The following is a 15,563-nucleotide window of genomic DNA, read 5'->3' as shown; positions in this document are numbered from 1 at the left end:
TTACAGTATTGGCCTGTGTCAAACAAACTAAAAATTGCATACCGAACAGAATAGACCACAAATTCATAAAAAACCTCAGAAAAACATAAATGAAGAAAATTGCGATCGTCCTCCGCCTTACCCTCAGCTACACTAGCATTCCAACACATGATATCGAATATAAACACACCTATGCAAGAATAGATTATCGAATGCCACTGCAAATAAAAAATTGCCCCAGCCAAAAGAGACCGAAAATACTTAATATTAATTCACCACTGCAAACCAAGAAAGGATCTCTAAATTGTTGTCGATAATCTCAGAATTCACATAAAGAAACTTTAACAAGCATAAGACCAAGAAACCCCTAATTCCACAAGGAGAGCAAGAAGAACCCTAACAAAACAACGCCTACCTCGAAACACATAACAGGAAAACAGCTTCACTTCTGAGGGGCAGCGGGGGTGGGGGTGCCGAGGAGGCTGGCCTGCTGGAGCTCGAGGTCGTTGAGCTGCTGCTCGCGGTCCATCTCGATGATGAGGGGAACGACGAGGATAAGGAAGGTGGTGCCTGCGATCCACGCCGCCTTGCCGGTGCTCTTCAGGAGGCGCTTAGTCATGTAGGCGGCGTCGGAGGCCACCTTCTTGCCCTTGTACACCACCGCCGATTGCGACACGCGAGACAGAACCCCTTCGCTACCATCGCCGCTGCCGCCGGATCCGCTCAGTGACCACCGCTTTCCGCCCTCGGCCGCCATCGCTATCGGAGAAAGACAAAGCCGAGAGAAAAAACGTAAATCTATATATATAGGTGCGGATAAAGAAAGAAGAAAAGGGTTTGCTTTTCCCGTTTATTTTTTAGAAATGAGAGACGTAATAACGTTAGGAATTTTATAAAAAATTATATATGTCGTATCTATAAAAATCTGCCTAATGGAAAGCCTAAATACAAAGAAAAATACTTACTAACCTATCGAGAGATCTAAGTGAGAGACTTAAATGAGAAATTTAGACGAGTAACCTCATTTAAGAGCTTATCTTATGAAATTTGAGTGAGTAAATTATCTGACTATTTTCAAGAAATTCTTTCTAAATTTATGAATTAATTAAAATTAAAGTCAAATTTGAGTGATTGAGAGATTTAAATGAAACACTCACAAGTAATCATTGAGAGACTAGATTATCGGGTAATCATTGACCGAGTGATAAGATTTAATACCCTTAACTCAAGTAATCGAAATCAAAGTTGAGCAACCTCATTTAGAGTCTCTCTCGATGCTTTTAAGAGATCTTCTTGAGAATTCATAAGTCACCCAACAATTGTTATTTGAAAGATTCTCAAATACTAATAAAATAAGTCATCCGACAATTGTTATTTGAAAAATTTTCAAGCACTAATAAAATAATTATTCAGAAAATTCATAATATTAATAATTTTTCTCTAAAAATAATCATTGAGCGAGTAATAAAATTAGAACATTGCAATAAAAATATATTTCTCTAAAAATAATCTGCTATTCGGATGATGTGGATTCATAACGCTAAAATTAGTAGTGAATACAAATCTTAAATTTATACATTGTGATAAAATTAGGATTACATACTCATTTTCCTAACAATAACTATGTTTCATATTGGGCATTTATTAATAAAGAAAAACCCCAGTGATTATACACTCAAAGAAATAACCCTAGCAGGTTAACACATCCAACTACTTAAATTTTATTTATCATTTGACACACCAAGTTATCATTTGCCATTCCAACAAGATTCAGCAATTACTACAAGTACCACTCAAAGACAGTATGCTCAAATTTCCATCGGTCTGCTATCTATCTATGCTTGCCATTGATAGATACAGATTTATGTAGCATTCTCATTGCTTTTAGTCTTTCAATGAGCTTCATCCATTTTGCTTGCTCTGCAGTCTGCACCTTATCCCTGCTTCTTCAACTTAGCCCTGCAAATTGTAGAGCTCATCTTCAGCTTTTTTGGTGCTTTCAGAGATGAAAACTACAAGCAACTGAGAAGGCTAACACCCTATCATTCTAACTGTCGACCTTCTGCACCTCTGCAGCGGGAACTTCAATCCTCCACTGAGGCTCTGAACAAGAAACTTCGGTTGCCTCCTTGAGGGATCAACTTTGCTGTCACTTGAGAATATGACTCTATCTCCCTGGCATATATATGCTGCTTTCTGCAAGCTGTCTAGCCTTTGATAAAGCTGTCTAATGGGCAACTCCAACTTCCACAGGCAGAGCTTTGTCTATAGCTTCTCCGGTAAATAGATTTCATCCACACTCAGCTAATGCAGTCAGCTCTTCTTTAGGATGGCAATTAAACCTCCAGTGAGTACGGAGTAATATGTGGCTCTGGTAATGGTAAGTCAGTTACAAAAGATAAAATCGAATATTTAAGGTTCTGATCGTGCCAAGCTCAAGGCCTGTGCTCTTGTGGGTAGACGTAGCCCCAAAACAAAAAAGAATGAGGGGCACTCAGGCGAAGCCCAGACAAATAAAGAGGAACAATTATAATGGCATGGCAAGTACATCTTGAGTCTTGACATGCCTACTATTTGTTATCAATCCTCATTCTCCATCTCGATCAGCAGCAAGTTTAAAATGCAACAGATGCTATAAAACTCAGGGTGTGAACTATTCCCTGCAAGAAATGCATGCCCACAGTTGTTCACTTCAATCCAACTACAACCGGGCTGCTTTTTCACTCCCATCTCTTTCATTCGAGCCCTTGTGTTCTCAGCCTCACTTTTCCTCCCAGCATCTAGATACATTTCCACCAAAATCATGTAGACACCAGAATTATGAGGCTCTAACTCCAGAACCCTCTCCCCTGCTGTTATACCTACCTCAATATTCTTGTGAATTCTACATGCACCAAGCAAGGCCCCCCAAACACTTGCAGAGACTTCAATTCCATCCTGTATCATTTGATCCAAAAAGTTCACTGCTTCATCTATATGTCCAAATCTACCCAGAAGATCAACAATGCAAGTATAATGCTCAGTCATTGGCTGAAGAAAACACTTATATTTCATGAAGTCAAAGTAGTGCCTACCTCGCTCTACTAATCCAGCATGGCTGCAAGCAGAAAGAACTCCTGTAAAGGTTATTAAGTTGGGTTTAGTATCTGTCAATCTCATTTCATCGAACATGTGAAGTGCTTCCTCTGCATATCCATGGTGAGCTAATCCACAGATAATAGAGTTCCAGGAAATGACATCAGGATTGAGCATATAAGAGAACTCCAGCAATGCACAATGCATGTTCCCACATCTGGAGTACATAGTAACCATTGCATTACAAACTGCATTAAGACAATCAAAACCCATCTTAATAACTAGTGCATGAGTCTGTTTGCCAAGATTCAAAGTTGGCAAGCTTGAACATATTGTGAGTACACTAGTAAATGTAGCTTCATCAGGAGGAAAACCTAGCTCTTTCATTCTCACGAACAATTTCAAGCCATCCTCACCGTGATCATTTTGTCCTAATCCAGACACTACAGCATTCCAGGCTGTTGTATCTTGAGTAGGCATCAATTCAAAGAGCTGAACTGCATTCTGAGCCTCACCAATATCAAAATATCCAATGATCATAATTGTCCTGGACACAACATCACCAAATGGTTTTTTCTCAAGAACTGCGTGAGCTTCTTTCACAAGTCCATTCCTTGTTAATCCCATCAAGATTGAATTCCACAACTTCTGGCATTTCTGTGGCATTTCATTAAAAAGGCTCGTAGCATCACGAATCCGCTGACCATTCACCAATCCAGTTATTATTCCACTCCAAGAATTCCCGTTCCGCTCAGGCATTTTGTGAAATAAGGCTTCCGCAATTTCAAGATACCCCTCATCAATATAACCAGCTATCATTGTATTCCAAGCTTGGACATCCCTCACAGGCATGCTATCAAAAAATTCCCGAGCCTCAACAACCTTCCCTGCACTCAGAAACCCAGATATCATAATAGTCCAAGATACAACATCAGGAGTATCCATTTCTTCAAACAACTCTTCGGCCAAATACAATTCTCCACGACTCAATAAACCACCAATCACTAAGTTCCAAGAAACCACACTTTTCAAAGGCATCCTGTCAAACATCTGAATGGCTTCATCCACCAACCCATTGTGAACATATCCTGAAATCATGGAATTCCAAGTGACGACATCAGTAAACGGTAGAGTACCGAAAACTGCCTCTGCAGCAATCACATCACCACATTGCATTAACCCGGCAACCACCGTGTTATACGAATAGATATCCCGGCTTGGCATTTGGTTATATAGATGTAACGCTTGATGGTACATCCCGTTTTGGAAGTACCCGCGAATCATGGCATTCCATGTCACGGTGTTTCTTCGAGGCATTTCATCGAACAGCTTCTGGGCTTCTCCAACTAAACCATTTCTCATGCAGCTTGTGATCCTCGAGTTGAGAGGCTTTAGGTTGGGAAATGCTGCTGTTATGGTATAATTCCTTATTGATAGCTTTAGATGAGGGGTTTTGGTGAATCTGAGCAATTGAACAGCATAAACAGCGAAGAACATTCTCCATTAGTTCTAGAAGGTAGCTGGAGACTCGGAGCGGAAGCAGACATAAATGGTCCCAAGCTGCTTCGGTTATTAACCGGCGCAGTCCTTAAATCTCATTTTTTTAATTATTTAAAAAGTAATATATTTTGTTTTAAAATAAAATACATTAATTATCGCTTAAAAAACAATGATTAACATTACCGTTTAAATTATAAATAATGATAAAAATAATTCAATTATTTTTTGTAAATTTATAATTTTATTTAATTATTTTTATTTTGATAATTACTTTTAAATTAACTCAATTAAGTGTAATTTTATCTATCAATTTAGAAAGAATATGTTTATATTAATTTAACATATTAAATGTTATATAATAATAATATTTATAATACCAACATTACACATAAAATAAAATATTTTTTTCTTTTAGGTGAATTATGCTAAACACTCCATGGTATTTGTTATACATATTTCCCGCACTACACCTTATGGGCTGAACTCGACTCAACAAGTTGACCCAATAGCTTAAAGCCCAGCAAGCCGACCCAATTGTCTGAACCCCAATAGGCTCCAAGCCAAGCTCGTCAGAGCAAGCTTACACATCGCTAAAACTCGAGCTCCCAGTGATACTTCTAGTAAGCTCCAAGTGACGTTTCCAGTTCACTAACCTAGCCAAGTACACTTCTAGTGAGGCTCCCAGCTCGTTGACTAAGTTGTGCAGCTCTCATGATAAAGAGATCAAGGAATAACCAAAGAGTAACGATGGAATGAGTATTATTTTGAATAAGCCATTCAAGCCCAATCTGGCTCCATCCTTTTAGCCCACTTATTGGCCCATGCCAGTCCCATCCTTGCCTTATACCAGCCTGCAAGCAACATCATTGCAGCCACCTCTGAATATTCGTACACCCACCTTAAATCTCATCCTCATTAATGAAGATTTTGTCGGCGCCAAATATTCAGTCTCATCACTTGTAGACGGACGATGCATGTGCACAGGAGAACGTCTCCTCCTCCTGTATCAGTAAGCTCTTTCCAGAGCCAAGGTATGATTTTCTGTTAACCTACTGATACGCTGCATATTTTCCTACTCATTTACTCACTTGAACATCAGAGTTCTTGCAGGGGACCAACCGATCGAAGGAATGTTGACCGAACCATACAACACTTCTCGGTGTATCTTTTTCTTTCTTTATTTCTTTGTTTATTTAATAGTACGAACCAACGAATCACGGTTGACCAATTCTAAACGTCGGACAAAATAAGATATGCACCCTTAAAATATTAAAAATAGCAAGGACTTCTCTTGATATTATGAATTGTTTATCATTTATCTCTACAATTAATAAACAACGATTAATTTTTCACAATGTGAAAACACCCTTCTCTCTATTTTTATATTATTTCTCTTTAATACAATTCTAAAAAAAAAAAAAAAAACAATCTATTTTTACCAAACTCTCTATTGAACTTCTATAGAAAAATTGAGTAAGTTTTTGTGGTGGAAGGGCTTCTTTTGTTAAAGCCAAAGGAACTCAAATTTGAGTTCATTGGCTTTGATAAAGGAATTCAAAGAGATAGAGAAATAAAAAGCGACAAAAAAAAATATGTACTTTACCATTATTACGAAAAAAACGTCATTTATGCCTTGAAGTTCTCTATCTATTTTTTTTTTTTGTCATTGTCAACCAAAAAAATTACACAAATTTGATTTGAAAATTATATAATTGCAAATTGAAAGACCCTTCTATTGCGAAGTTCAATTTATAGAGATGCAAATTTGCAAACTAAGGGTTTTGTTAAATCTATAGATAGCGAGGGAAAATAAATAAATAAATAAAAATAATTATAAAAGAAAACGGAATTGATTTATTAACCAAGATATAGATTAAAAAAAATGAGATATGAAAAGTATTATAGATAAAAATGTGTTTTATTATATTTGTTAAATTTATCTGGTGATAATTGGAAATGAAGTTATGTGACTTCTTATCTGAATTTTTTTAAATAAATTTATTGTGATCCTTATAAATAAAAAAAATAACGCATGTGTCATTTAATTTTATAAAAATTTTAGAATACTTCTCATTATTTTGACTATTTTATATTTTAATTCAAAAAATATTTTAATATAAACTTGTCTTACTAATTTTAAGGAATGCCATTTAAGAAGAATAGAAAACATGGTTGTCGTGGGAAAAGACAAAAAGGGAAGAGAGAGTGAGCAAAAAAAATGAGAAAAGAAGAAAAAAAAGATCAAAGAGAAGGGGAGAGGAATTTAATAAAAATTCCCACTTTTTTCATATCAATACACATTTTTGTATTGATATTTTATACTCGCGCGTCACGAGGTGACCCTTACGATGTTAATGTTGTTACTATGTATAGTGCAATTCCAAGACTGCCCCTGTTGGAGAGATGACAACCTTATCTGTCTCTGTATCTCTCTCACAATATGATTGGACACAATCCTACCACATAAGCTTTAGATAGCTTGCACTTACATCTCTGTATTCTTCTCTTCTCTGCTCCAAGAAAGAGACCCACTTTAGCTACTGCAAGCCACGGAACCGAACCAAACCCCACCGCTCCGCAACCACATTCCGGCGAGATGGCCGCCGCCGCCGCCGCCGCTATAGGCTCATCGTTCTCCACCTCCATGCAGACCCTCAAGTGCGTCCGCTCCAACAACAACTGGCCCTCCGATCCTCTCCTCCGAGTGGCCTCCACCCAGCAGGGTGCTGCTGCTGCAAGTAGGACTAGCGTCTCAATTTCATCCCGCCGAAGTCCTCTCCTTCTCCCAGAAGTGGCGGATCCCCAGGATATCCGCCGCCGTGGCGCAGGAGGAGGCGGCCGCCGCCGCCGAGGCCGAGATGGAGGCGCCGCCGCCACCACCGGAGGAAGAGGCGCCGCTGATCCTGCGAACACCAAGCTTTACTTCGGCAATTTGCCTTATCATTGTGACAGCGCTCAGCTGGCTGGAATCATTCAACAATATGCTAGTCCCGAACTAGTTGAGGTTTGTAGAATCCTCTCTTATCATTACTTTTCTGTTAAAATTGCAAACATTCGAAGCAGTATTATCATCATCAACATAAAAACGTTTCAAAAGATAGTTCAGATTATATCGGATGTTTATATTCTGATTAAACGATTAGGTTTACAGGGAGTTTCAGCTTGATCTTCAGCCTTGTTTGTGATATGGGTCATTACTCACTTAATATTCATACAAATAGTGTTCTATATGGTATAATCAGACTGAACACGAGATGTACTAGAACTTGTTAGCCTAAAGCAGTCTTCTTATTCATATCCCAAGAGGGTCACTCGTGGGTTCAATGGTCTGTAGGTTCTTTACGACAGAGACAGTGGAAGAAGCAGAGGGTTTGCATTTGTGACAATGAGTAGCATCGAAGACTGCAATGCAATCATCCAAAATCTTGATGGAAGGGTAAGAAACTCTCTTTCCCCAGTTGCTTTCGTCGATTCACAAGAAAACATATAGCTTCTGTTGAATCAGAAGTAGAAGAGCTGCTTGATCCAACGAATCTTTGCTCTTCAGCTGATTTCCCTAATAAAACTTTGTCACATCAGGAATATGGTGGCCGGACCCTGAGGGTGAACTTCTCGGACAAGCCCAGGGCAAGAGAGCCTCTATACCCAGAAACCGAGTACAAGCTCTTTGTTGGGAACTTGGCCTGGTCAGTCACCTCTGAGAGCTTGACACAAGCATTCCAAGAGTACGGGAATGTGGTTGGAGCTCGAGTGCTCTACGATGGAGAAACAGGGCGGTCTCGCGGCTATGGCTTCGTCTGCTACTTGACCAAGTCCGAGATGGATGCCGCCCTTGAATCCCTTAATGGAGTGGTATTTCCCCTCTTCCCTTCTCATCTCAATTAGGCACATTCTTGAGCAAGATAGCTGCCTCAATCCGACACTCATCGGCTGCGTTTGCTCCCATCTTACAGGAACTAGAAGGCCGAGCGATGCGAGTCAGCCTGGCGCAAGGGAAGCGGCAATAGCAATGGAAACACAAATGTAAAGATTGACTTGAGACAGACAGACCGACAGACAGATCAAGGCTGGATGGCAATTGGCAATGGCATTGCTTCAAATTCAACTAATTTTGCTTTTGCACTTGTCTATAGCTTTTCCACCTTCATATCCTTAATTTCTTGGGACCCTTCTGTTTGAAAAGCCATGTAATTGCATCTGTTGATGATGGCGATCGATGGCTGTTGTTGGCTGACAAGCCATGTCCATTTCAACCCTATTTTCTGTTAAATGCCGGTGTGATGTGCTTGACAACATTGTAATGGCTTTTGATTTTTGTACCAAGAATCCCAAGCAAACCCCCCCCCCAAAAACATTTTTTACTCGATTCAATGGGTATTCAACAAATTTATATTTTTATCCATGCATTTTACATTTTTTTAGTTATTTGATTTTTTTTTGTTATTTTGATTATACATCTCTATTTGTATTTTTTAGTTAATTTAACTTCTATATTTTAACATTTTTTTTATGTGATAACTCGAATTTTTCGTTGTTGAAAATGTAGGTGGAGAGGTGTAATCAAAATAATAAAAATTTTAAGTTGTCAAATGAAAAAAAAATTAAAAAATTAAAATTAAATTAATATAAAAATATAGATTCAAGTATACAATTGAAATAACGAAAAATTTAATTGATCATATAAAAAAAATAAAAATATAGTAGTAAAAGTATGGACTTAGCCATGAGTATTCGCTAAAATTCAATTTATTCAGAATGGCGTGAATCTAAGATTTTTGTTCAGTGAAATAAAAGTTAACTCGTGTAATGGTGATAACAAATGAAAATAGTAGATGAGATTTCTTTATTTTTAGATAATATTTTTTGTATTTTTTACATTATTAAAGAGAGAGGATTTGAGATGAATTTGATCTATGACTTTAAAAGGTTTTCTTTTTATGATCTTGAATATGGCAAATAATAGGAGAGCTGTTGATTAATTCTTAAATTTTACTTATACATTAATCTCAACAAAATTTTAATAAGAATATGTAGTTCTATCATGATTTTAGTATGAATGTCTCTTATTTTTAGTACGATAAAAATTAATTCACTTATTTTAAAGGAATAAGTCATCTTATTTATCGTACATAAATAAGTTTGTTTGTGCGGATGGTATCAATTTGGATAATGCTGTTTGTACAGAGAGAGGGTTACAAAACCCTTTACAGATTGATAAAATGACTCATTGACCCTTATAATAAATGACCCAAACTTTTTTTCCTCTATCTCTCTCTCGCTTGCCTCGCCCTTGTAGCTTGTCGACCGTCGTTGCCCGTTGCATTATCTGTTGCTTTGGGTGGTCGTCGGTTGTTGGAGGATGCAACAGTGAGGAGGTGAGACGGCAAAGACGAGCGGTGAGAGGCGACAAGAGGTTGTGAGGTTGCAGCAGTGAGAGGAGGCGAGGCAACGACGAGAGCAAGCAAGGCGGTGAGAGGCCCAGAAATAACACCAGTGAAGCGTTGAGGTTGCAGCAACGACGACGAGAGCAGACAAAGGCAAGACAAACAGGGAAAGAGAAAAGGGGGTGAAAAAAATCCCACAATATATCATAATATTTTGATGTCAAAATATCGCAATAAAATCGCGTCCGTAAAAATTCATGTGAACCCTCTTATATATGAACAGCACGATGCTCGATTATAATAGATGGTGATGAATATGGTAGACGTTGATTATTTTATATTTTTTAAAGAATTTCATAAAACTTTAGAGAAGGCTTTAATAAAATAATTAATTTATTGTTTGTGTTATTAAATAAATTCAAAACAAGTCAGCGCCAGCATGGCACAAGAGAGAAGGCTTTAAGAGAGAGAGAGAGAGGGAGACAGGGATCGAACGGTCACGAAGCAACACAGAGAGCCGTAAAAACCAGCGCCGAACAGGGAAGAGCCACTCTATCAGCCACCTCTTCCTCTTCCAAATCTACTCTAGGGTTTCTCTCTCTCTCTCTCTCTCTCTCTCTCTCTAAAAATCTCCACTTCTCTCTCTAAATCTCATTCTCACTGTCCTCAGGTTACGCTTTTCTTCCCAGATCTCAACTCGCATTGCAGATCTAGGGCTCAACTCGAGCTCTAGGGCTTCCAAGGTTTGTTTCTCATGGCGACTCCCTTCCACTTGCCCGTCACTGCTGCTCAGGTTGCCCCCTCCCTCCCTCCAATCTAAATTCATTTTTCTTGTTGGTTTTTTTGGTTGGATTGGGAAGTGAGACGAGAGTGAATGGACGCCTCACGTTTGTGAAACATATGATTTTTTCGGGTTCATTAGTAGTGCTCCCGTGTTCAATGGAAAGTTTCTGGATTCAAAAACATAGAATGAAGATCTCGGTTTTTTGGGTGGTTTTAGGTGGGGACGTACTTTGTCGGGCAGTACTACCAGGTACTTCAGCACCAGCCCGATTATGTTCACCAGTTCTACAGCGATATCAGCACTATGCTTCGCATCGACGGGAGCACGAGAGAGGCGGCCACTGGAATGCTGGTATTTTGTCTTGTTTGTCTCCTTGTGTGTATTATTTATTTATTGGTATTTTTCGTGTTGAATTGCTAAAGGACCAATATGATATTTTATAATTTTAATGGTGCAAAATTAAAAGAATTGTACTATGTACCTATATTGCTCCGTGAATTTCATACGCAAGATTGAGTTTAGTTAAATCAGAATTGGACCTTTTCACTGTTCCAGTCACGGCTTAAGGCTGAGGATCCATTTGGTTCTGTGTTTTACTGCTTTATAAATGCTTCCTTGGAAAGTAGGGTGCAACTTAAACTTCTCTTGGCTCCATGTTAGTCATTCTTTTGAATTTATATTTTTGTCATTTTGAATGTTAGCGAATTATGAGCGAATGTCTTCTCATGTCCTTCTGGCAGCAAATCCACACACTTGTCATGTCTCTCAACTACACTGGAATAGAGATCAAGACGGCACATTCTCTTGAATCTTGGAATGGAGGGGTTCTTGTGATGGTTTCAGGTTCTGTTCATGTAAAGGACTTCAGTGGCCAGAAGAAATTTGCACAGATTTTTTTCCTTGCTCCTCAGGAGAAAGGATACTTTGTTCTCAATGATATCTTTCACTTTATTGATGAGGATCCTATTCAACATCTTCCAGTAGCTTATTTACCCCAGAGCAATCTTGACTCTAAAGTACATGCTCCAGCTACCATTGGCGAACCAGGTATTATGATGAATGCTGCATTCCTTTAAATTGCAAATGGTCTTATGCAAAATGTTGGGCTAGTATAAAACCAAGGGAAAATAACCTGGTGGATGGAAGAAATATAGCATTTTTTGATGGTTGATAACTATAATCAGCTTAATCCTGCTAACTGTTTTAAAAGGAAAACATTTACTATGTCTTCATTATATGTAAAATAGATTATGGATTTTGCAGCACCCAACTATATGCTGGGTGGTGATACCCAGGCAATGGAATTTGTGCCTCCTGCTGATATAAAAGAAAATGGTCCAGTTGATAACTACAGTTTCCCGGAGCAACGGCTGCAGCATGCCCCAGAGGCTGAAAGCATTCTTGAAGACAGTTTTGCACAGGCAAATGGTTCTCTTCAAAATTCAATGAAAACTGCATCAGAGCAATTGTCTGTTCCTGTTGAAGAACATATTGGGGAGCCCCAAAAGCATACTTATGCTTCTATTGTATGTATACTTTAATTCTTGCATTGTACATGAACATACTGATGACTTTGTGCTTAAATGATAGGCTTGTAATCCACATAATTTAAGGATAGAGAAGCACTGCCCCCCAAGTAAAAGATCACCCAGCTAGCAAGAAATAAAAAAAAAAAAAAAGATCAACCACATTTATCGTTTTTTCCTTTTCTAGGTTGTTTTCACCCTCCCTCCACTTCTTTTCCTCTCTGTTTATTCCAAGGCCAAAGAAGGATGGGGGGGGGGGGGGGTGGCATAAAAACAGTAGAGGTTGGAATCAATTCCTGTTATGCCTACCCTGGTCAAGGATTCTGCTCTTGAATTACTTTGTACTTTTTTTCTGCTTCATAAAAAGTACGGTTTATGCATCTTTCCCAGTGAAAATTCATGGGGTCTGTTTATAAGTGTATTGCAGCTAATTAACTTTGTACTGTTTGTGTTAGTGGGGCCAACTTACGAATTCTGTGTACTGGCCAATCTTAGCAAGTAAAGAATGATTGAGTTTGTGTGATTGTCATTTGAATTGCAGGTTAGCAAGGGACAATCTGTAATGTCAACACCACCTCATGCCTCATCCAACAAATCTGTACCTCCTGTTTCTGAGTGGAATCATGTGCCAGAACAACCTGCTCAGCAGTCTGAACCATCATCGCTTGCTTTTGAAAATTCGGGGGCTGAGGGTACAGAGGAAGTATTAGCTGTTGAAGATGAAGGTTGACCTTTTCTCTTACATGACATATATTGTCATAAACAGTCCAAGAGGTCTTTTCATTTTGCTAATTGTGCAATAGGTCTTTTAAAGCAGATGTATTTGGGAAAATATTGCTCATAAAATTATGCGAGCAGTTCTGCTCATTTAATTTTGCATTGATAAATTTTTCTGTTCTTTTTTTTTAATACAATATTCCTCAAAAATACAGGCATTGCTTTTTGTGCGTTGCCCTTATTTCTTCTGACTATTCTCAGGTGAAATTAAGTCAGTCTATGTGAGAAATTTGCCACTTACGGTTTCTGTTTCCCAAATTGAAGAGGAATTTAAGAAGTTTGGTAAACTCAAGCCTGATGCTGTGGCCATTAGGAACCGAAAGGTTTGTTTGTTTAGTTTGGCTCTTACATGTGCCCTTGTGCTGTTGGTGGAAAATAATACTAATTTGTTACTGTTGTTTGCATTGATGCACAGGATATTGGTGTTTGCTATGCGTTTGTAGAATTTGAAGATATTACTGGTGTTCAAAACGCAATCAAGGTCTGAATTTATAACCTTCAACTTTATTTCAATTATTTATTCTTGATTTTATTCCGGGTGGAATTCATATTAATGTTGGCATCCTGCCCTTTCATTTTCAAGATCAGAATTTGATTCACCTTTTTCTCTTTCATCATCACTTCTCATTTTTAATTTTAACTTGAGTAGATAACAAGTTGTCTAGTCTCTTAATGCAATGCCTAGGATTATGTTTCCTATCTAGGAGGCATGATGTAAAGATTGCCCTTTTGATTTTTGTTTCATCTTTCTGTAGGCTTCTATGGTTGAGATAGGCGGACAAGAAGTATTCATTGAAGGACGGAGAGCAAACAGAGCCAATGTATCTCGAGGAGGAAGTATGTAATTTAGTTCTCCTTTTGATTTTTAGCAAATGGATGAGGTATTTTGACAGTTAGAACTGGTACACGTGTCTTATTATTGGAATTGATAACAAGTGCCCTAAATATTTGTGCCATCTGTAGTTAACAGGGAAAATAAATTTTCATGCTAGGTTCCTATGTCTGTTTTACAATGCCCTGGCTGACATCACTTGACACTGGTTGTTTAGTTAAGTCTCTCAAAGTTTTTTGTTTATCAACAACAATCACAAGCTTGAATTGCACTAGGTGGGGTTGGTTACACCAATCCTAGCCTTCCAACCAAATTTATTTGTTTACCCAGGATGGTAGTTAAATTTAGTTTGAAAATAGAATATAGTGTAAGATTTGTTTTTTTTTTTTAATTTTTTTGGCTTTCAGGATGTTGTTGTTTATTGACCCTGCACATTGGGTTCTGATTTCTCAGTTCCGATTGTATATATTTCTACTGGAAGTTTTATATTTGTACTAATAATAGGATTGTTAATTGTTAAAATTTAAATATTGATTTCTCTGTAATTCTCAATGATAAAATAGGACACATGCTTTATATCAAGGCACAAATAATTTTTTCTTTAATAGAAGAAAATTGACATTGAAACAGGACGGGGTAGAGGCAGGGGTGGTTACTTGGAGGCTCCCAGGGGGCGTTTTAATTCTCGGAGTTATAGTAGGGTAAATGGCCAAGATGGTGGTGACAGGGACTACAACAGACCAAGAGGCAATGGTTTCTACCGACCTGCTGCCCGGCAAGACAGAGGGCTTTTGAGTAACCAAGTATCTAGGAGTGGACCAAAACAGTCGGAGTGAGATTCCAGTTGTACTCCAGCGCCAGGAATAAGTTTTTGAAGTCATCAGAGTTGGGCACATTCACATCATCTCAAGACCTCAATATTATTTGTAGGGGACACGTTTGAAACAGATGCAACTAGGGAGATCCATTACGAATTTTTTGAAGGAATTGTTTTGGATTCCCAATTCTTTCTCCTTTGTGGACTTCATAATTTAAGAGGTAATGATTTCGCAATTTTGATCTGAAATTGGACTTTTTATTGGTGTGTGTGCCTGTTGTATCGTCCTTGTTTTGGGATTCTTTTGTTTCTATAGATTTGATCTCCCAGCTCTTTCCTGTAGTAGTTTGTATTTACATATTCTCAAAGAAAATAAGCATTAGATTCTTCTTCTTGTCCTTTCTCCAGTCTCCAATGAAGTAAAATAGAATTGCTGACTGTTACCACCATCCGTTTCACTTGTGATTGGGGGTGGGTTGCTGTTGCTCTAGTGTAGTGTAGCATCAGTGGAGTTCCGTAATAATATAGTTTACTTTTATGGCCAGTGTTGCAGTGAGCTTCTATATTATACAGGAAATTGCAACAGGTGGGGGAGGAGCATGTTATGTTGGTTTCACGCGGCCAAGTATGGGGGGACAAAGTATGGGAGCATGTTATGTTGATACGTAAAAATTGCATATGATTTGAATGAATGAAATGGGCACAGCTTAGCTTTACTAAATTGATTTTTGTCCCTTTTTTTTTATCAGTGTATCACTTTGACTAATAGTAATAGACTGCAAGGTCTACTCCTTTGCTAAGTTCAAGTTGGAAAGTTTCATGCGGAGGGATGCCATTTCTTCTTGCACAGCCAAGACTTTTTATATATATCATTAGCGGCCGAAAGAAC

General features: G+C 38.2%; 4 protein-coding genes and 1 pseudogene across 7 annotated transcripts in view; 3 read left to right on the top strand and 2 right to left on the bottom strand.

Annotated features, from left to right (window-relative positions):
* LOC127799134 (uncharacterized) overlaps positions 1–54 on the top strand; it is a 960-nt gene extending 906 nt beyond the window's left edge. The window contains exon 2 of the mRNA XM_052332881.1: positions 7–54. Coding sequence (XP_052188841.1) covers positions 7–54 — 48 coding nt within the window. The remainder of the gene's footprint in view (positions 1–6) is intronic.
* Positions 1–770, bottom strand: part of LOC127799393 (mitochondrial import receptor subunit TOM9-2-like) — a 27,904-nt gene extending 27,134 nt beyond the window's left edge. Inside the window, exon 1 of the mRNA XM_052333388.1 lies at positions 395–770. Within this exon, the coding sequence (XP_052189348.1) occupies positions 422–736 (315 nt within the window). The 5' untranslated portion in view covers positions 737–770 and the 3' untranslated portion in view covers positions 395–421. The remainder of the gene's footprint in view (positions 1–394) is intronic.
* LOC127799388 (nuclear transport factor 2-like) overlaps positions 1–15,415 on the top strand; it is a 28,862-nt gene extending 13,447 nt beyond the window's left edge. The window contains exons 1-10 of one of the 4 annotated variants that reach the window (XM_052333381.1): positions 10,394–10,528; positions 10,609–10,731; positions 10,939–11,073; positions 11,463–11,769; positions 11,986–12,248; positions 12,790–12,973; positions 13,227–13,348; positions 13,441–13,506; positions 13,781–13,862; positions 14,488–15,073. In XM_052333381.1, the coding sequence (XP_052189341.1) occupies positions 10,693–10,731; positions 10,939–11,073; positions 11,463–11,769; positions 11,986–12,248; positions 12,790–12,973; positions 13,227–13,348; positions 13,441–13,506; positions 13,781–13,862; positions 14,488–14,693 (1,404 nt within the window). In that variant the 5' untranslated portion in view covers positions 10,394–10,528; positions 10,609–10,692 and the 3' untranslated portion in view covers positions 14,694–15,073. The other 3 variants (XM_052333384.1, XR_008022614.1, XM_052333383.1) reach the window with 3 other exon arrangements.
* Positions 1,677–4,600, bottom strand: LOC127799384 (pentatricopeptide repeat-containing protein At4g02750-like). Its single transcript, XM_052333374.1, has one exon. The coding sequence runs from the start codon at positions 4,549–4,551 to the stop codon at positions 2,560–2,562; it is 1,992 nt and encodes a 663-aa protein (XP_052189334.1). The 5' UTR covers positions 4,552–4,600; the 3' UTR covers positions 1,677–2,559.
* On the top strand, positions 7,021–8,956 carry LOC127799391 (28 kDa ribonucleoprotein, chloroplastic-like; annotated as a pseudogene).
* Positions 15,416–15,563: the final 148 nt, after the last annotated feature.

This window comes from Diospyros lotus, chromosome 4 (assembly GCF_014633365.1).
Source record: "Diospyros lotus cultivar Yz01 chromosome 4, ASM1463336v1, whole genome shotgun sequence".
Lineage (NCBI taxonomy): Eukaryota > Viridiplantae > Streptophyta > Magnoliopsida > Ericales > Ebenaceae > Diospyros > Diospyros lotus.
Note: the sequence above shows the minus strand (reverse complement) of the source record. Positions and strands in the feature narration are given on the sequence as shown.

Coding starts and splice junctions, on each gene's coding strand:
- LOC127799384 (XM_052333374.1), bottom strand. CDS start 4,551: ATGTTCTTCGCTGTTTATGCTGTTCAATTGCTCAGATTCACCAAAACC.